Here is a 22,437-nt window from a genome sequence, read left to right as displayed (position 1 = left end):
GCACAACATTCTTCACTAATGATCCGAAATGCATATTTAAATAGTCTCTAGCGAATGCTTGCATAATGCATGTATAGGAGAAGGTGTTATTTTTGAGGAGAAGTCTCCTATAAGGGCCAGTCTCTGAAACTTGTTTGTAAAGGCGTTTGTAAAGTAACTGAGGGAGTTGGGTGTATTCTTCCAGTTACCTAGAAAGTTTCTTGCACTCTTTCACTGTGTCTACAAGGCAGAGCAGGAATAGCATCACCACGACTGAACTTATTTGGTCAGTTTCTATGACTTTGCCTCATCATATCACAGCTAAGACTTTACCCAACAACAGTGGTGTAAAGCAACTAAGTACATGTACTCAAATACTGTACTTAAGTACAATTTTGAGGTACTTTTACTTTACTGGAGTATTTCCAATTGTCTACACTCTTGCTTTTACTCCACTACATCTGAGAGGCAAATATCGTACTTTTACTCCACTACAATTATTTGAAAACTTTAGTAACTACTGTAGTTACTTTGCAGATATAAATTATTACATTATAAAACATACATTAACCACTTTAGCCCTATTTTATGTCTAGGCTATTTGAAAATAGCCGATCAATCTACAAGCTCGACGCGTTGTGAGCTTGTAGATCTGTAGTACTTTTACTTTTGGTACTTTAAGTACATTTTGTACTTTTACTCAAGTAACATTTTGAACGCAGGCCTTTTACTTGTAACAGAATATTTTTATAACTGTGGTATTGGTACTTTTACTCAAGTAAAATATCTGAGTACTTCTTCCACCACTGCTGTGTCTACAAGGCAGAGCAGGAATAGGAGGCTCACCACGACTGAACTTATTTGATCAGTTTCTCTGCCTTTGCCTATCACATCACAGCTAAGCCTTTACCCAACAATACAATATAATGACGCTATAGGGTCTACTCCGACAGGACAGTGAAATACTGCTGTTTTTATGGTTGTTCTAAACCTCCTCAGTATTCCTAACATACAGCGTGTTGTACATACATATTGTATTGCAATTCTATGGTTGTTCTGAAGCCCGTCAGCAACAACAGTCCACACGAATCTCACCACGCAGACCAAGAAGGTTAACAGCTCTCGTCATATCCCCTCATGGACGTCAGAAACCTGCCATATATTATATGACAATAATACCAGCGTCGCTCAAGGTCTATGGTGAAGTGTAGTGTACACTAAACTAATGAGAAAACGCACAACGGAGACCAAAACCCACCACTGGGGGTTGCTATGACAACAAAGCTTCAGGACATGAAGGGACCACTATGAGGATGTGTCTCTCAATCCAGACTGTCTGTGTGTGTGTGTGTGTGTGTGTGTGTGTGTGTGTGTGTGTGTGTGTGTGTGTGCGCGTGTGTGTGCGTGTGTGTGCGTGTGTGTGTGTGTGTGTGCGCAGCACAAGGCACCGACACTCTGATGACTGCAACATGGCAAGCTCTCACATATTGTCGCTGTCGGGGAAACCTTGTCCAAAAACCGTTACTTTTTAGGAAATGGGGAAAAAAAGAACCTGTGTTCCAATGAGATCCAATGTAGTTATTATTTAATCACAAGCTCCTGTTTTTTTCATTTGTTCAATAAAACCCACAGATGTCTTTTAGTTTTTCCAAATTCTTCTAAGCTTGCAGATTGGCAATTTTTTGGCTACTTTTGTGTGACACTTCTGTACGTCAAAGTAAGGTATTCATTTACGAAAAAAAAGTTGAAATATCGAGATACAAGGTTTCTGCAACAAGCCCTTTCCAAGTTCTCATTAAACCCACAGAAGCCCCTGGAAATACTGCTTCGCAATTTCTTCTGCTCGACAGTCTGACAAAGCCGGACACTTTGTAATGACACGAGAGGGAACAGTTCTTATACCAAAATGGAAGCAGGTGGCTTGCCTTGTTCGCAGTGACCCTCTGTCATTTGCAGACAGGCTATGTTTTTAGTTTGTGAAATGACAAACTGTAAGCATGGGCTATACAGCAGGCTAGGCTACCATGCTGCAGTGAACGGGTCAAATATGGTATGACTAACTGAGGCATCAAACAAGTGTAATGACCGGAATTTGAACCCGGTTCTCCTGCGTGGAAAGCCAACATCTTATCCACTAGGCTAAAAAAAGTATTGTTCCTTAATTGGCCGGGGGTGATATTAGGCTCAGAGCCACTACTGCCACAACACAAGCACAAAGCACATCTGTTTTGAATGACTGTATCTAGATTTATATGTCCAAATAAATGCCAACAAAGTTAAAACAAACTGACTTGGTTTTGAATGATGTATAATTCTATGACTAGAACAGTGCTACACACACTGATATAGTGTTGTTCTGCTCTTTCTGGTTAAGAATGGACATACAGTAAGAGAAGTCAAAGCTCTGGAGACCAAATCTCTCTTGGCACCTCTTTCTTTAGGCTACTATGTTTCTCTGGAGAGAGAGAGAGAGAGAGAGAGAGAAAGAGAAAGAGAAAGAGAGAGAGAGAGAGAGAGAGAGAGAGAGATCTCAGACAAACAACTATGGTAGCTACATCTAAGACCTCACAAACAACATTAACATTAGGCCTACACTGATTAAACAGCATTACAAACTACATCTTGGGCGTTAATTCACGTTATAGCTTACTTTGCGTAAATTGCCAATCACTATAAAGCAACACACGAAATAATCAACACTTTGAATTGCCAATCACGTGGTTGAAGGACAGCCAGGCTGAGCCGAAAGAAACCCCATACCGTACAGAGTAAACGCCCATTCACAGATAGTGTAATGTTGTCGACTCATACATACACATAAAAAGAGCATGAAGTAGGGTAACTGAGAGTGTAGTCTAACTTGTTTTAATGTGTGTTGCTGTGACTACCCAAAGCTATCCATGCGACCACAACCAGAATTCCAATCAAACTAATTGATTCAGTTGTAAACCAGCTTGGATAGAGACCTTGAGAGACTCCATTCAGCAGAAGAGAGGTTTAATCAAAGCTATAATTAGCCCTCGTGGTTGAAATAATGACATCGCATATTTGATCGATGTTTGCCTTTTCGGGATTAGCGTTTCTCCAGCGAAAAGTAGGATGCATGCATTCATTCATTCAGTTAGTATAGTCCCGTGCAAATCGATAAACTATAATCTGAAACATTTCTCCCCTCAACGAGCTGAAAAGACTTGAAGCTACTAATAATAGGTTACTTGAACCGGCAAGAAGTAGTCCAACATGATTTTAAACTCGAATGTATTGTACTCACCTCCGACACAGAGCAATGACATGTCTTTAACCTAAACCTAAAGCCTTGATCGTTCGTTCCACCGGCTCCCGTCGAGCAGCTGATCACTTCAATACAACCCGAACAGTATTAAAGTGGGGGGGGGGAGGTGCCTACCGTCGCTACTTGCCTACAGCTACCGTGGCTTGTCACCCTTCACAAAAAGACAGTCTCAGTGCCGAGACTCTTGTCCGCTTACTACTATGTAGGCTATATGTGGGTGAATTTACAGCTGTTTCCCTCCCCCCTTCTTCTTCTTTTCAGCTCTCTGCTCCCCAGCGCACAGCCATCTTTTCAGCATCAGCACCACCGCTCTGTGGACAGCTACCGAAAATGACGTCAAGGCGATGATGATGATGAGGGGAGGGGGGGGGGGGCAGAGCTCGATGCTGAAACACATGATTGTGTTGTGTGAGCATCTCCCACCCCCTCAATACATGGTTTGACCCCAATATCGTCATTATCATCATCATCATCATCATCATCATCATCATCATCATTCAAAACAGTGGTTTTCAACCTTTTTCATGTCAAGGACCCCTAAATTGATAAACATTTGGCCACGGATCCCCATCTGAAAATGTGCCAGGGACCCCCCAGAAGCAAAGATTTGAGTTAAAAATGTTCATTTAAAAAATATATATTCAATGATATGCACACATTTTCAAAATCTTCAAAAATAGCAGATCTACAAGATCTGCTATTTAAAACATTTGTTCTGAACAGGCCGGGAAATTGTAAGTGGGCCCCCAAATAACGGGCAAAACACGAAGATTTTAATGATAAGAACAATATTGATAGAAATGTACCACTTAAACCCCACATGGTTGAACGGAGACCCTCAGGGCTCTATGCTAATGTCTTTTCTGTTTTTTGTTATTGTGGAGAAAGCTTTCGCTGAAAATAGCAGATCGACAAGCTCACAATGCGTCGCGCGAGCTTGTCGATCTGCTATTTTCAGCGAAAGCTTTCCCCACAATACGGATGCTGGGGTTTAAGGGGTTAATGTAAAAAAGAACAAGATCAGGGTATTTTTTCTTTGAAACCTTTAAAAAGTGAGTTTTCATTGTGATACCAATACATATAAGAACTTAAAGTATACTATGTTAGTTCCATTGATCCAAGTCGGACTACCTCAGCCTGATGGCCTGAAAGTCTAATATCTCCCCCAAGCAATAGGGATATCCCTTTGGCTTAGTGGTTAAGATGTTGGCTTTCCACGTGGGAGACCCGGGAGGTTCGAATCCCGGGAGTTACAATGGTGCCGTGACCCAGATCGGGTTTCCCCGCGGGAGGAGGTCAAAAGGGGGGGTGAGTGTAACAGAGTGGTTAACTACTACCGCAGCCTGATGGCCTGAAAGTCTAATATCTCCCCCGAGCAATAAGGATATCCCTTTGGCTTAGTGGTTAAGATGCTTTCCACGTGGGAGACCCGGGTTCGAATCCCAGGCGTTACATAAGCACTGAAGCAGCCTAGGGAAAAAATACAGGTTCACAGTTTGCATAAACAGGACAAGACTATATCCAATGCAGTCCATTTTACAGTATTAAAATGAATTTATATTGACAAAAGGAATCCTATAGGCGAGTATGTAGGCCAACTTTCTTTTGGTAGCGTACATGTAACCACGATGCAAAACAATGTCAGTATCCATACCCCTTTATGAGCCAGCCAGAGATCTACCAACTTGGAAATGGCTATACATTATTTGTGGAAGGAGCTAAAGCGAGAGGGCTCACAGATTTACTGATTTAGATTACATTTTTCATAAACTAAAAACTACACAACATTTGAATGAAATTAAAATGAGAGATGCTACATATGAGGGCATTACTGTTAACGTCCAAGTTCATATACTGTATGTACTGAAAAGGCAAAACAAATAATGACTAAGATTATGACGGCTAATTATATCATAAAGACTGCATACATTTTCTAAACCATACTTGGATACCATACATACAAGGACCATACTTGGATTGCATTATAACAAGGATTTCGACTTGTGCAGTTTTAACAGCTATCATTTTGGTGTGGTTCAACAGCTCCCTCTACTGGAAGTCAATGTTGCTAATGTTGAGTCTAGCTCCTAAATAAAACTGCAACTAACAGAGTGCTATAGTTTGTAGTCCTTAAAACCAGGGTTCACATTGGGTTCCCTCTTCAGATCGCCCATGCTTTTTTGAGTTTTTCAATAGGGTTTAAAATTTAAAATTAGGTCTGCGGTTAGCATTAGTAGCATGTTTTGTCCCGTAGAGCACACAGTTAATATTGTATGCTTAAAGAAATAAATCATGAAATGTATTGGCTTGTGGACATTATCTCTTTCTCCAAACATGTTAATCTCTTAACCCATTAAGACCTGAAGCTGATTCTACAAATGTCTTCTAAATCCCCAAAGTATTCTGAAAAACGTATGTTTCTATATCAGTGGCGCTCAAACTTTTTCATGTCAAGGACCCCCATCTCAAAATATGTTGTTCCAGGGACCCCCAGAAGCTTTTCATGATTTTTCAAAAATAGCAGATCTACAAGCTTGAGCCATTCAGACTGGGAACGCATCTGTGTGAAATTTTTAGATTTCTTTGGCTATTCAAAAATAGCAGATCTACAAGCTCATGTAATCTGCTATTTTTGAAAAATCTTGAAAATGTGTGCAAATCTTTGAATATAGTATTTTAAAGGGACATTTTGAACTCAAATCTTTGCTTCTGGGGTCCCTGGAACAAAATATTTTGAGATGGGGGTCCATGGTAGCCTGACACTCACCCTGTATTTTCATTTTGTTTCACTCCATTATTCAGTCTGAAAGCCCTCTCAATGCAGCCAATTTCTGAGATGGGGGCGTGGCCAAAGTTTTTTTTTCAAAGACTCTTTGGCGATTGGTTCATACTGGATTATCCCGATTCGTCGTACAGATTTTCAACCGAGAAACACCCGCCTTCGACAGCGTCACCAGACCCTGAATGTCAGGGAAACGATTCAGGGGGTGGAGCCAGGCTAGGTCCATGGCCAAATACATATCATTTTGGGGTCCTTGACATGAAAAAAGTTTGAGAACCACTGATATTATAGCGACATAGGATTAGGATTAGGATTTAAAAGACATTTGAACAATCCCCAGAAGAAAAGATTTGAGTTAAAAAGTTAGCTTGAAAAAAACAAAACATGATTTTTCAAAAATAGCAGATATACAAGCTCATAGCGTGGCACTCGGTGCCGCGCTATGAGCTTGTATATCTGCTATTTTTGAATAGCCAAAGAAATAAAATAAAAAATGACACAGATGCGTTCCCGGTCTTAATGGGTTAAGAAATAATTATGACTTAACCCATTTAGACCTGAGGCCGATTCGAAAAATGCCTTCTAAGTTTTCTGAAAAACTGAAAAACAAATATTTATTCAAAGATTACAACAAATGTATGCTGCTATATACTTTACATAGCAACAAGAACCCCAAAAGGGGTTCCCGTCCTGAACGGTATAGTCACAAATAGGGGTTCCCGCCAAAAATGGGTCAATTAATGCATTAATACCTTTTCCCACCTAAACCTCCAGTACTTTAGAACAAGTTCAATAAGACCCAATACGATGACCACAAAATACAAGAAATAGTTAAATTCACTTTTATTGCAAATGGATGTAAAGTGATTTCATTTAACATTTCTTTCTATTCAATAAATGGTACAAACTTCAACAAATTTAGAAAGACAACCAACCCCCAAAACCCAAACCAAAGCACTTATCAACATCACAACAATACCATGTCAAACACCTACGACCTCATTTATTTACTTTGTCAAATTATCACTCTCCTTTTTTCAGATTAAGCTTTCCATCTGGAAACTATGATTTCACGCACAACGCCAAAAAAGGCATGTACTGTAAACTAGGCTTCTCTTATTGCACAGACCATAAAAACCTATGGCTGAGACTAAACGGTACCAGCGAATACAAAAAACAGAGTTCAGGGTCAAAACACCTTACATTTCAGTCATTTCAGAAAGAAACTCCATTACATTTAAATTAATTGAAATAACAGATATGTGTAAATATACTTAGTAGGTTAAGTACTACATGATAAAAACTGAATTTTCTGCGTTGGGTTTAATTAACCCATTAAGACCGGGAACGCATCTGTCATTTTAGATTTCTTTGGCTATTCAAAAATAGCAGATATACAAGCTCGGCACCGAGTGCCGCGCTATGAGCTTGTAGATCTGCTATTTTTGAAAAATCGTGAAAAATATATATTTTATATTTTTTAGAAAACATTTTAAGAATTGGACTCAGGCCTTAATGGGTTAAATTCCTTCCCTGAATGTAACTGTCATCTTCTCCACACTCCAACAACATAGGCTTACACTTATAAGTAATACTGTGCAAGAATATACAAGTTCTGCATGATCACATGTACCATACAGCTCATTGACAAATGGACATTGACAATGTGTTGGTGTTTTGAACTTTTTGCAGTCTTGTCCTTTAGATGTTACAGATGAATGGCACGTATTTACCTAACATCACCGAGACTGTCATCTGTACATCATAGGCAGGGAATGGATGGATGGCTGCAACTTCTTCATAGTTTCTCACTGACAATAAGTTTGACAATAAGTTAGACAAATAAATATACAGTATAACTGTATAACTTGAGATTAAGGTTAATAAAATGGATGATAGTATTAGCGATTCCCATTTTCTTTCATTTATAGGTCGAGGGAACTTGCCAATTCAAAAAGTTCCAAAAACAGCTAGTGTCATTATCTTACTTGTGAAACTACCTCTTGCAATTATTTATGTCAGACTAATTTATTTATTTTTTATTATTTTTTATCCCACGATTTTGTAACGCCATTTTTTTTTACACCCAGTGCCAATTGTCTATGTAATCCTGGGCACTACCTTCCCTCTGCCAACCTAGGGAGCCCAGGGCCGAGCTCATGCCTCCTTCAATGCATGAGAGCCAGCTGACCTTCTTGTCACCTGACAGGGGACAGTTTCCCTGGTTGGGCGTAGCGCGTGGAAGGAACACGTTATTCCAACCAGTTGCTTTCCCCTCCAGACTAATTGATTAGCTGAAGAAGATGTCCAGCATAATATACTGTACAACCAGGTAAAGACACATTTATTTTTCTTAACCAGTATTTGGTGTTCATAAAGTATCCCTTCATGTAAAGTATCACTTTATGAACATGTGCAAATCACAGCTCACGACCATACGAGACGAACATTCATAACATGACCATGAGTACAGTTACCTGTCCAGATGAGCCAGGACCTCTCGGAGCTGGGTGAGGAAAGCACGGTGCTTGTGAGGGTTGCTTTCAAGCACGACACTCAGACGGCTCAGGTATGTATCCAAGTTCCCTAGAGATGGGGTCTCACCTGTACCTGATGTAAAGGTAGAAACAGGGTAAAGGTAAAAAGAAAGCCTCAGTTTCAACATTAATATATTAATAAAGTCAGTGGTCAGCTCACCTGGCAGAGGGACTGAGGAAAGGCTGCTGACCAGTGTGTGTTTTATTGCCATAAGGCGCTTGTGCAGCGCCTGGGTACGAAGCTCGTCCTGTCCCAGTTCCGCTTCCAGCCTCTCTTTAGCGTTGTACATGTCCTTGATGTGCCTCTGCAGCACCGCATTCTGCTCCTCAAACTCTATATTGGCCTTACGCAGCCGGCGGAGTTCAGCCTCTCGAGCTGAGAACAGAGACAGAAGATGTTACAGGTGAGCTTCGCTAACGTTTGATGTGAATCCTATTGTTCTATTATGAGGACGTGAAATTCTGACATGCGGCAATTATAGTTAGACCCTCCAGAAAAACGCGGGCAAAAATCCTTCATTATGCGGGCTAAAACTCTTGATTATGCGGGCTAAAATCCTTATTTTGCTTTTTTTTTGCAATTTTATGCGGTGAAATTGTGGAAAGTTGCGAAATATGCGGACAGTTGTGAAATATGCGGCAATATGCGAAATATGCAAAAATATGAGATTTTCTATGGCAAAACCCAGACATGCTGACTTTAACCCATTAAGACCGGGAACGCATCTGTGTCATTTTTTTATTTGAGCTAAAAAAGCTATATTTTACACTTAGACTATTCAAAAATAGCAGATATACAAGCTCATAATTGCGAGTGCCGCACTACGAGCTTGTATTCTGCTAAAAAAAATCTGCTATTTTTTAAAAATCGTGAAAATGTGTGCAAATCTTTGAATATTTATTATTTTAAAGCAAATATCTTTATCTCAAATCTTTGCTTCTGGGGGTCCCTGGAACTAAACTATTTTGAGATGTGGGTCGGCGGCCAAATACACATCATTTTGGGGGTCCTTGACATGAAAAAGTTTGAGAACCACTGATACAGAAACATAAGTTTTTCAGAATACTGTTGGGATTTAGAAGACATTTGTGGAATCGGCTTCAGGTCTTAACGGGTGAAATGCATTGTAGACCCTTGTGTCACTGGAATTGATCATGTAAGATGGATGGGTCTGACCATATGAGACTAATACAGTATGTCGGCTGGTAGTGATTTTCCATTGTGTGCTCTTGACACAACAAAGGCATTGGGAAGCGTCATGTCATATTTTCACCCAACAGAACAATGGGATTAATAGACCGCATGGGGTAGCGGTGTATATGCTTTGCAGAATTAGAACATCACACACACGTCATCTAGTATAAGGGTCATGTTTAACATGGTTTAATTTACATTTAATCCGACCAGACAGCTTGTCTTGGAAACATTGTGTTTAACAACCAGCAGCTAGAAGAACACTTTTATTTTTCAGACACTATTTATTTTGTTACCTTTGTTCTGATCCAGGAACTCTTCCGTGAAGATGGGGATGTCAAATCTGCCGGGCAGCTCAGACGCCTACATGAACAACAATCGTACATTCATAAAAGGTCCTCCCAGCATGTTTATAATAATATAAATATATACAGTAACACCAAGAGTCGCAGGATCGTTTGTGTACCTTTGGTAATGCTGAGGTGGCGGTAGCATTGATAATGACTGATGGAGAGTCCTCTGAAAAAAAACAAAAAACATGAGTTAGGCCGGGGGTCGCCAGAATCACATCGCCAGCAAAACCATTGTTTTCCTATGGCATGCGTTCCCTTCTTGAGCCGCATGTCGCATTTTCCAAGTTTTTTTTTTAGGGGTTATGTCTCTGTCAGGTGGAATGTCCAAAACTGTTACTTTTCAGGATTCAAATTCAAAAATAGCAAAACGAGCTTGCAGATCTTGCTACTTTTGATTCTTTTGTGTGACGCTGTAGTATGATCAAGTAAGGCATTCATTTACGAAAAAACAAGTTAAAATATGGAGATAAAGAGGTTTCTGCCCGACAACAACGATATCATGTGCTGGCAGCTGAAAAAACGCTCTCTTTGGACACAGCCCCTTACACGTGCAAAGTTTTTTTCAACTTTTCATCGCAAGGTGCTGAGTCACACCGCTCCTTCCTTTCTTTATTAAAAACAACAGCAAAAATTCAGTTGCCAATGCAACTGAAAAGATATTTCAACACCGTTACCGTCCCAACCCCACTTAGGGTCGCGACCCATAGTTTGAGTACCGCTGCTATAGGGGGTTTGTTCAGTAACAGGGGTCTCCCCGTCTCTCCAGTTCTGAAAATAAATGTTCAGGTCAGGGAAACAATTATATCCAATCAGGAGAGAGAACTCATACAGGTTACAGTGAAATTGGAAGTGCTCTCACTCTTTTAGCACGTAAACGAACACAAACAAAGCTGATTCAGACAATATAGAACATAACCAAACCCAGTACTGATATTTTTTTTGAATAAAAATGTTCCTGTTGATTTTGCTATTTTTATTAAGAAGAAAACACGGACTGGCTCCGCGGATCCGGATCTTCAAATAGTAAAATCAGCAGGAAGTTGACATTTTTATTATAAAAATAAACAGTACTGGGTTGGGTGATGTTCTATAATGTCTGAATCAGCTTTGTTTGTGTTGGTTTACGTGCTAAAGAGTGACTTTGAGAGCTGTTTTACCGTACAATGTTAGTCAATGAGGAGCATATTTTGAATTATCAATTTCTAATGGAGCAATTATTTTTGATTTCTTATCCACCTTTGGAGTTACATCATGGCAAGGTAACCACACAACCCAAACCTCTACCAAAGTGGTCTTGCCCTTTAACTTTTTGTTTAACTAAAAAATATCACTTAGATAACCTTTAATTCATGCTTCGGTGATACCTTGTTGTGCAACGCATAGTTCAACAACAACGAAAATTCAAACAAATGAAAAAAGGAAAGATACACCTGCAATTTTTTCCAGTTACATTTGTTTTGTCATGTCGTACGACACTTTGAGTAGCCAATTATTTTATCCCCCACCCCACTCCTAACCCTACTCCTCACATTCACCATTCCCAGTTACAGGTGCCACCCCAGCCGTATGAGGACGTGGCCGTGCAGTGACAAAGATCGCCCTCGCCGCCTGGCCTCCCACCCCCGAACACGGCCAATTGTGTTCGTATAGATCCGATCGGCAAATGCGTCACCGCCACCCCCTTCTCGGGGTCATGATCTCCATTGTAAGTCTAAGCTATTTATATATATATACATATATATATATATATAGCTTATATAGTTTAACAACACTATCCAATAGATTTATTTTATTGTATCTCCAACAAGCTGGAGAAATTCTGAGCATTTCCACACAAGGCTGATATTTTTTTTATTAGCGTGATTGTAACTACAGCGTATCTGCTCCGACCTGCTGTCAGGTTACATCCACATTCCACATGTGTTGTTGACATCTCTCTTCCATCTGATTTATTGATGGAAGAGAGATGTCAACAAAATCAGCAGGTCAAAAATCATGGCTCATCAAAACATATCAGCTTAGTATGAAAATACTCAGAATATTTCAAGCCTCTTGGGGAGAGAAACAAACAAAACATGATTGGATAATGTTGCCAAACTATATAAGCTAATTTAGGTCAAATAGCATTGGCTTACAATGGAGATCATTCCCCCAAGAAGGGCCGCGGCGGTCTCTAGACCCTGCGGTGGTGGGAACGTACTTTACCCCTGCGCCACCTGAGCTCCCCATGAATGAAAGAGGCTTTAGCTTGCTCTTTATCATGAACCTGGCTCAGAGAGCAGACAAAAAGAGAGAATAACTTAAAATCCAAGCATGATTTATTATAAATAAAAGGAAAATTAACTAAATTGCCATGGAGTGTGTTCATCTGTACAATCAGTACAGTAGGTGAGTGGATGATGGCTGTAAACCAAAAGACAAACAGAAAACCAAATGAATGGCATTTTTTTTTTACCTTTCTTGACCCTCTTGTCTTGTATCTTAGCGGAGGTGATCTGGTAGGCCTCACTCTGTTGGTACTCTTTTAGCTCCCGGGCGTACTGTTCTTTCTCCTTATCTGCCTCGTCCAGGTAGCGCTGTCAGCACACAAACAACACACCTGATTTCATGATAGCATTAAGCATCGTATTGATTTCAACGTCAGTCTTGCCCAAATATGGAGAGACGGCGGGATGTCGGGAGGTCCTGCATTTATTTTTCTGCACTTTGCCTGGTTTGATATGTAGTGAGGCATTGTGTGCAAAACTAACTCTTACAGATAGAAATGCACCGATTGAAAAATCCTTGGCCGATACTGATTACCGTTTTTTTTAAAGTCTGACCTGCAGATTTTCTAACTAAGAACTTTTGTTTTTCAGGACAAGTACTAGTACTTAATTTTGTGTATTCGCCAATACAGAGTACCGATAAAATTAAACCAGGAAAAGAACACTTATGCCATATCACAATAGTACAATATCCAAAATCACAGACGACATCGTCTAATATCATGATATGGCTATAATATTGATGCCCTAACTATGCAACGAAAGGCCTAAAGTGATTACAAAAAGAAGAATTTAAAAAAGAATACTACTGTAGCCTATATTATTATTATTTTAATTATTTGTACCATTGCTGTCACTGTTATAGAGCTGCATGACCATATATGGGCATAGCGGTCGGACCTGTGGCTCTGGACAACTAGATCTCCATATATGCCTATATATGGGCGTGTCCGGTTTGTTTATGGTTATGCCTGAGTCACAGTGACGTGGCCGCACACGGTTTGGTTTTGAAACATGTGTAATTGTTAATTACCAAATTCGGCTAATAAAGATATTCAAGATGTTTGACTACATATTGTGGAATAATATTTGAAAATCAAGACAAGACAGAATTATTTACTTGATTATAAGTGTGATTTGGGGCAAATGGATTATGAGTCCCGTACCACCACAGCATAGCACTAAGTTTCTATGATCACAGTGAAGTGAAACTTTGCATAAACACTTTAAAACACGGCCAGTATCTGTGAATCTACATTGGCTATACCTGTTTGTCACCAGCAGCTAGTCGACTCCACTCTGCTCCAAGTCTCTTTGTGATTTCTGGGAAAGGCAACTCGGGGTACTGGGATCGCATCTGTTCGCGTCGCTCATTCAAGAACCGCACATATCCCGTTATCGGTGCCTTGGGACCATTCGGCAGCACCTTCTTTCTCTTCTTCCCCTTTGGCCATCCTCTCTTCTTTGGCTACAGGGTTAGGGAAAAATGTATTATCACGTAGATATGGGGTTGTTAAGCACTGTTTTAGGCACTGTTGCAGTTTGAGATTAAATTCTTTAACAAACATAAAGCCTAATGCATGGGTTTTCAACAGGGGGTCCGGGAGCCCTAGGGGGTCCTCAGAGTTAATATAGGGGTCCGCCAAATCTTTGTGTGATAGTATGAACCTCAACATCCCTATTCTGAGGGGAAGATTAGCCAAAAATAGCAGATCGACAAGTTCACAACGCCTCGCACTGTGAGCCTTTGTGAACTTGAGAGGTTTGGTGTAGAGGGGAAAAGGAGCAAACCAAGTACGACATGTTTACTAAGTAATGAGGGTTTAAGTGGTTAGATGTCTTAAATAAACAAAATACATTAATGTATACAACACTTACAGTATGAGTATGACAGTGCTGTCAAACAAGTTTATAAAGCTATCTATGAAATCTGTGAGACCTATGACAGATCTATGACAACACAATTTTATACAGTATGTAGTGGGGGTCCCTGCTTCATCTCTCTCAGCTCAGAGGTCCTTGGCATGAAAAATGTCGAATACCTCTGGCCTAATGCATTCTTTATTTAGTACTATATTAGTCTACATTGATTGATTGATTGATTGAAATTTTTATTAGGCAAAAGAATGTAAAACAACACAGTTACATTTATAATACTTTTGTCTAAAAGGTCCGACCAAAAAAGTCCTTGCGGACTTGTTTCCGTTGGGGTCCTTGAATTAATTTCATAGACATATATAGTAGCAACCAAACAGTTCAAAAATCAACATAAAAATACAGAGAAAAAATACCACTATGTACACATACTCCTACCTTGGAATCAATGGGAAACAAAACTGCTATGATATTTTGCATAAGACAGTGGTTCTCAACCTGTGGGTCGGGACCCCCAGGGGGGTCCCCATATTATGTTGAGGGGTCCCCAGATGACAGTGAAGTGACAATTTAAAGACTTTTAAGACCATTTCAATACCTCAAAAAGAAAAAGAAAAAGAAAAGAAAGAAAAGAAAAAGATCATTACTGCATCAAAAGTAATCAACAAACTATACTATATAACTGGTCAAACATTGGCCAAATGAAAAATCTAAGAAAGAGGCAAAAAATTGGAAATAGCCGATTTCACTTTGCGAGGCGTGAGCTTGTAGATCGTCTATTTTCACAATATTTATCTGTGGAACCGAGTCAAACTAAATGTAATGCCTACAATTCCAAGTGCTTGTCAGGGTGGGGGTCCCCAGTTCAAATATGATTATTTTGGGGGGTCCCAGTTCAAATATGATTATTTTGGGGGTCCCAGTTCAAATATGATTATTTTGTGGGGGGTCCCAGTTCAAATATGTTTATTTTGGGGGGTCCCAGTTCAAATATGATTATTTTGGGGGGGGGGTCCCAGTTCAAATATGATTATTTTGAGGGTCGAGGCCTGAAAAGGTTGAGAACCACTGGCATAAGATATGTACCTTATAAAGTGAAAAAAAAAAATCCTCACCTCTTCTGGTGCTGCTGGCTCAGATGGATGTGTACCTTTGGGTTGGGAAGGTGCATCACTCTGCTCCTGTTTCACTCCTCCCATGATCCCTGCAGTGGTGGAAAAAGTATGTTTTACTTAAGTAAAAAATATCAATACTGCAATGTAGAAATACTAGTAAAAGTCCGGAATTCAAAAAGTAAAAGTAAAAAAGGAATTGGTATCAAAATGTACTTAAAGTACCAAGTAAGTAGGCTACTCATTATGCAGTGTCCCATTTCACAAGTTTTAAAATGTATACACATCTTTTGAAAATAGCAGATCTACAAGCTCACAATGCATGCGATTGGCTATTTTCAAACGGCCGAAATGTATTGTATACAGGGCTCAAGTAGTTAATATATGTTGTGTAATAATAATCGAAATCCACAAACTAACTAGTAACTAACGTTTTCAAATAATTATAGTAGAGTAAAAGTACAATATTTGCCTCTGAGATGTAGTGGAATAAAAGTAAAAGTACTGAAAATTGGAATTACTCCAATAAAGTAAAAAAAAAACCTCAAAATTGTACTTAAGTACGGTACTTGAGTACATGTACTTCGTTACTTTACACCACTGCTAGCTAGCGACGCTTCGCTGCTCATTAGAAAAATGAAGGGCTATAGTTTGTAACTTAATCTGCCCAGTACCAGCTCACCAACGCTATGGCTGCTTTCGGTCATGCATAGAAAATAGCGGATCTACAAGCTCATAACGCGTCGCATCGCGTTGTGTGAGCTTGCAGATCGGTTATTGTCGGCGCATGCAACACCGCCGTGCAACGAAGTGTATAGGCTGCAGGGACACCCTCTTTCTTTGGTGTTTCGCCCAGGTGGGCGTGGTTATATGCATGAACCTTTCTTTTTCTTTTATTTATTCAGGGGAAGCCCATTGAGCGCAACTCAAGCTCTCTTCTTCAAGGACGCCCTGATAACAGCATATAAAATACAATACATACATGATGAAAAACAATAACAAACATTTGAATCATATTACAGTGTCACAGATGCAATAGAGTTACATGAAGCAGGTGCAGTGACTGCAGTCACTAGTATAGTGTGTCCTGTTTCAAATTGTAAGGAGACCAGATCAAGTTGAGACCGCGTCTACTGTCGTCCTAGTAACAGCAGATGTTGTCCCCGGTGAAAAAAACACGTAGCTGTCCTCGTCAATGCCGTTTTTTTTTTCATATCACAATGTCAAAACATACCGATCTGATTCTTGTTTGGGTGAAGAAACGCCAGACAGACGAACACTCACGTTGCGTTGTGGACGGCTCTCCGTTGGTTTTGTTGTTGTTGTTGAGGAAAAGGAAGACAACCACTTCCTGTGTCAGTCTCTCTAACAATAGATTTACACGTTTTATAAATGCAACTATTTGCCATTGGAGTCGGAGTCAACATGTGTAAGGTACAATCACTATTCAGCCCATTCAAAGCGTGCAAATAAACGCATCAATGAATTAATAAATATATAAATAAATGTTCATTCCCTCCTGGGATTCGAACTCTTCCCAATGTCAGCATAAATACACCAGAGAGGCGCTTACTCCGGTGCGCCATTCTTTTCACAACAAATAGGTACCATAAACAAATCATAGAGTATACAACCAGCCATTAAAAAACAAAACAGACATGGTCACAGATTAACTTGAGACCTCAGTCACCACACTGATTTTATTTTACTGGTCTCCAACACGGCTGTTTACTACAGATTTGTTTCTAAAATATCTCACCATGATCATCTATTATTCATTATGTTATAGGCTACTTAGAAATAGTAAATATGACGCATGATATAGGTTAGATAAACTGTTTATAACATGACCAATTATAGAGAAAATATGGCCAAAAGTGTCTGAAACCCCACATTACAGTGACGTGATTATTGACCAGTCAATTTTAAATGTCCTACAAATTATTGAAGCTAATGTTTATGTAATCTAATCACCTGGAAATAGTATGTTTAAGATACAGTTGCAGTCGCTGCACAGAAAATGGCATTTCAAGGCATGTCCATTTAGAGCTCTGGTCTCCGTTAGGAGCGGTGCTCCTCCCATTGACTGCAAATTCCACTACCGTGCGAGGTCTCCAACTGTAGTAAAACTAAAGAAAACGATTTTGCTACTCATCGAAACAAAGGCTGTTTTGTGTTGCTGAAAAACTATTCTCCACGGTGGGTTACATCTCAGCACACCACCTTCTCTGTATAATACACTTTTTGTGCAGAAAATAAAATATGTATTGCAGGTGAGTATTAAATTACTCACCTGCGCCCTCTACAGATCTGGTCAATATAAATAACCATTGATCATTAGGCCTACCATTGATCATAAACGAACAGTTTATCTAACCTATCATGCGTCATATTTACTATTTCTAAGTAGCCTATAACATAATGAATAATAGATGATCATGGTGAGATATTTGAGAAACAAATCTGTACTAAACAGCCGTGTGTTAGAGACCAGTAAAATAAAATCAGCGTGGTGACTTGAGGTCTCAAGTTGATCTGGCGACCATGTCTGTTTTGTTTTTTTAATGGCTGGTTGTATACTGTATGAGTTGTTAACGGTACGCAATTGTTGTGAGAAGAATGGCTCACTGGTGTAAGCACCTGTCTGGTGAATTTATGCTGACATTGGGAGTGGTTCGAATCCCCGAGGGGATAAACAATTATTTATTTATTTATGTATTCATTGATGCGTTTATTTCCACGCTTTAAATGGGCTGAATAGATATTGTACCTTACACACAATGACTCCAATGGCGAATAGTAGCATTTATAAAACGTTTAAATCTATTGTTAGAGAGACTGACACAGGAAAGAGTCTTCCTGTTTCTCAACAACAACAAAACCAACGGAGAGCCAGCGCCCAACGCAACGTGAGTGTTCGTCTGTCTGACGTTTCTTCATCCAAACAAGAATCAGATCGGTATGTTTTGACATTGTGATATGAAAACAAAAAACAACAGGCATTGACGAGGACAGCTACGTGTTCTTTCACCGTGGACAACATCTGCTGTTACTAGGACAACAGTAGACGCGGTCTCAACTTGATCTGGTCTCGTCTTAATCTTTGTCACCGACTCCTCGAGAAGCACCCTAAATCAGTGGTTCTCAAACTTTTTCATGTCAAGGACCCCCAAATTGACACTTAATAGCCCGCGGACCCCCATTTGAAAAGATATGCCAGGGACCCCCCCATAAGAGAAGATTTTTACGGCTCTAGCAGTGATTCTCAACCATTTAAATTTCAAGGACCCCCAGTTTGACATGCATTAGGCTACGGACCCCCATTTAATGGCATCTCTATCTCTGAGACCCCAATTTATATTGTAAAATCAATGTTAATTTAACTCTGAGAGGTTCCATTAGTACGCTTCATGAGGCTTCAGTGTGGAGAGTGAAGCATGCATATATACAATATATCCCCATAGTCAAAAACATACATTATTACAAATTGAATTATAGTCTTTCTACTGGAAAAAGAAAAACAGGACTCTTAATTTTTTGATTAGGTTCTCGATATGAACCTTAAATGAGAGCTTGGCATCTAGCCAAAGGCCCAGGTATTTATAAGAAGTGACCAGCTCAATGTGTTAACCTTTCAGAGTGTAAATACCAGTAAAGGGATTTATATTATTATTCTCACAAAAACTATGCCTCAAAACCACGCCCACCTGGTCGAAACACCAAAGAAAGAGGCTCTCCCCGCAGTGTCCCGTAGACTGCAATTCGCATGGGACATAAATGCAACGGACAATGGAAAATACGGCGATCGAATGCGATCGCTTACGAGAAACAGCACGTATACGGTTCATATTATTTAGACAGAGAGTGGGTGGATGTTTATGCACGCAAATCAGAGCTTTTTTCGTAACAAAAAAAAAAGAATGTCTACTTTTAGCCGTAGAAAACATTATGTTACTCACCTTATGATGAACCTCTTACCCAAACAGGAAGAGGAGCTCACATTTGATTGGCTGATACCGGCGTTGCCAGGTTTAGCGAGAGAAACAAGCAAACAGGTCTAGGAAAACATAGGTGGAAAGGCTGGTGACGCGAGGTTAAGGAAAACAAGCACCAAAAGAAGCAACTAGGCCACATTTAAAAATGGCCGATCTACAAGCTCACAACGCGTCGTATCGCGACGCGTTGTGATCTTGTAGATCGGCCATAGTGTAGTCCTAGATCTGCTATTTTCATATCTCTTGCAATAAAATGTGGAATATTTTGGAATATATATATATGTTTTTAACAACACAAATGCTCTCTGGGCACAAAACATGTATGGACATATTTGAGAACCACTGGTTTAAATAATAATTAAAACATTTGGGAACAAGCCTAAATAAGCAACTACACTTAGTTCAAGCCCAAAAGACCACAACCTGAAACTACCTTCACAAGCAACTTTAGAGAAAAAGAAGCCCAAAGTCGCTTGTAATAAGCGGACATGGCAACACTGGCTGATACCATAGCGCCCTGACGATTGGTTGGTTCATTCTACCAACACACGTGTTCATTTTTACGCCGTAACATTCTTTTTTATTTTATTTTATTTACAATTTTACACATTTTATAATTGCATTTGTTTATTTTCTCACTATGCTTCGTTGAAAAAACGCAAACAATTATTTACCACTGGAGCCGATGTTTGTTAACTTATTATATATATGTATATAATAATTATATATATTATTATATACGAACACAATTATTGGTATCAAAATGTACTTAAAGTACCAAAAGATAAAAGTACAATATTTGCCTGCTCTGAGATGTAGTGGAGTAGAAGTAAAAGTATTGAAAATTCTACTTAAAAGGTAGGGTAAGTGATTTACTTTGGTTAGAGGTTAAATAGCTCTATATTCTGATAGTAGGCCTACTCATAGACCCCTTAACAGACGACGTCACAGCGGTCACACTGATAAGAACCAGTATGCGCGCGCAGACCGGCACCAAATGAAACCCATTCTGTCATGTCTCGCTAGGACGCGCCTCACTAGCCAACACACAAGAGGACGTTGAATGAACTGAAACCAGCGAAACCCCAAAACAATATGTTGGAAATTGATTGCATGAAACAATCACCTGTGCGTCCAGTCTCAATGTTGGTAAACAAATAAGTGGTCTATTGCTATAGAGTGTTTGTTCAGTAAAAGGAGTCTTCCATGTGTCTCCAGCTCTTTATTAAACAGAAAATGAACAAACGCTCTGTAGCAATGATTGCTATCAGAATATAGTAGTACTTTAACCTTTTAACAAAAACAAAAAGAAATACCCAAAAATATCACTTACCCTATACAAATACAGTGCTTGAGTATGTACTTACACCACTGCCAGTGGCGCGGGAAGGGGGGGCTATGGGGGCTGTAGCCCCCCTGGTGGTGGGAAGAAAATAAATAAATATATATATATATATATTTTTTTTTGTTGTAAATTAAAAAAATACATATCATTTTTAAAGTCTATACACACACATATATATTAAAAACAATTATGTATTTAACTTTGGGGAATAAAATATTTGTTGAAAAAGGTGAAAAAATGTGAAAAGGGTGAAAAAATCTAAAAAAAAATGTGAAAGCAATTTGGAAAAAAATCGACTTCCAGCACCACTGACCACTGCAAACGACTATCTAAAATGATATGAGTCATACCATACGTTTACTTAACACCGTTGCCCATGGCAGCAGGTTACACAAGGACAAGCCAGCACAGCCGACCTCTGCGTGACAGGGGATGGTGGAAATATAATGTCAGAATGTTTGCTCATAAGCAGCCCTTTAAGACAGTGGTTCTCAACCTGTGGGTCGGGATCCCCCCCCCATATGATGTTGGGGCAATGGGGGGTCCCCAGATGACAGTGAAGTGACAATTTAAGGACTTTAAAGACCATTTTAATACCTCAAAAATAAAAAGAAAAGAAAGAAAAGAAAAAGATCATTACTGCATCAAAAGTAATCAACAAACTATACTATATAACTGGTCAAACATTGGCCAAATAATATAAGAATGAAGCAAAACATTTGGAAATAGCCGATCTACAAGCTCACAACGCCTCCCAATGTGAGCTTGTAGATCGATTCCAAGTGCTTGTCAGGGTGGGGGTCCCCAGTTCAAATATGATTATTTTGGGGGGTCCCGCAGTTCAAATATGATTATTTTGGGGGGTCCCAGTTCAAATATGATTATTTTGGGGGGTCGCGGCTTGAAAAGGTTGAGCACCACCGCCTTAAGACACAATAAATCATCTTAAGAATTGACAAAAGGTATCTGTTGTTAATTCCCAGTGTGTAACATGGTTACAATTGTATCAACACAGTAAAAATCCTCAGTGATACTTTATTGTTCATTCCTAACTTCAGAGTACAAATGTAATAACATAGGTGTAAAGTAACTAAGTACATTTACTCAAGTAGCCTACTGTACTCAAGTACAATTGTGAGGTACTTCTACTTTACTGAAGAAGGTCCACATTTCATTACTTTAATTCTACTCCACTACATCTCAGAGGCAAATATTGAGGGCAAATATACTCCACTACAATTATTCGACAACTTTATAGTTACTAGTTACTTTGTAGATTTTAATTGTTATTACAAAACATACATTTACCACTTCTTGTAGATCTGCTATTTTCAAAAGATTTTAATACATTTTATACATAATATGATACCTTGTGAAATGGGACATTCTGCACAATGCGTACTTTAACTTTTGGTACTTTAAGTATATTTTGATGCCAATACTTCATTCATATTCTTTTACTTGTAACAGAGTATTTCTACATTGCAGAACTGGTACTTTTACTTAAGTAAAAAACAATGTAGTACTTTTCCCACCACTGTGTAATAACATGGGTTACATTTGGTCACATGATTTGCACACCCAGTGAGTTAAACCGTGCATGTGGCTTCACATCAACATGTCATCATTCATTCCCATGTCTCTGAACGAGGCGCTGCTGTCTGTAGCTGCTTGTTGATCCCAGCAAGCAGCAGAGCAAGAGCCA

The 22,437-nt window shown here is 39.4% G+C and overlaps 1 protein-coding gene across 3 annotated transcripts; it reads right to left on the bottom strand.

Moving 5' to 3' along the window:
- Positions 1–6,880: 6,880 nt before the first annotated feature.
- On the bottom strand, positions 6,881–22,432 carry hmg20b (high mobility group 20B). 3 transcript variants are annotated; one of them, XM_080431791.1, is made up of 9 exons: positions 22,314–22,432; positions 15,396–15,484; positions 13,673–13,873; positions 12,594–12,714; positions 10,252–10,304; positions 10,082–10,148; positions 8,751–8,966; positions 8,531–8,663; positions 6,881–7,864 (listed from the first exon to the last, which is right to left on the bottom strand). In XM_080431791.1, exons 2-9 carry the CDS (start codon positions 15,477–15,479, stop codon positions 7,852–7,854), a joined length of 888 nt encoding a protein of 295 aa, XP_080287917.1. In that variant the 5' UTR covers positions 15,480–15,484; positions 22,314–22,432; the 3' UTR covers positions 6,881–7,851. The 3 variants fall into 3 exon arrangements, with proteins under 3 accessions (XP_080287917.1, XP_080287916.1, XP_080287915.1); XM_080431790.1 differs by lacking the exon at positions 22,314–22,432 and adding an exon at positions 19,352–19,388; XM_080431789.1 differs by lacking the exon at positions 22,314–22,432 and adding an exon at positions 19,100–19,175.
- Between the last annotated feature and the right edge of the window lie 5 nt (positions 22,433–22,437).

This window comes from Gymnoscopelus braueri (assembly GCF_963280865.1).
Source record: "Gymnoscopelus braueri genome assembly, chromosome: 6".
NCBI classification, from domain to species: domain Eukaryota; kingdom Metazoa; phylum Chordata; class Actinopteri; order Myctophiformes; family Myctophidae; genus Gymnoscopelus; species Gymnoscopelus braueri.
Note: the sequence above shows the minus strand (reverse complement) of the source record. Positions and strands in the feature narration are given on the sequence as shown.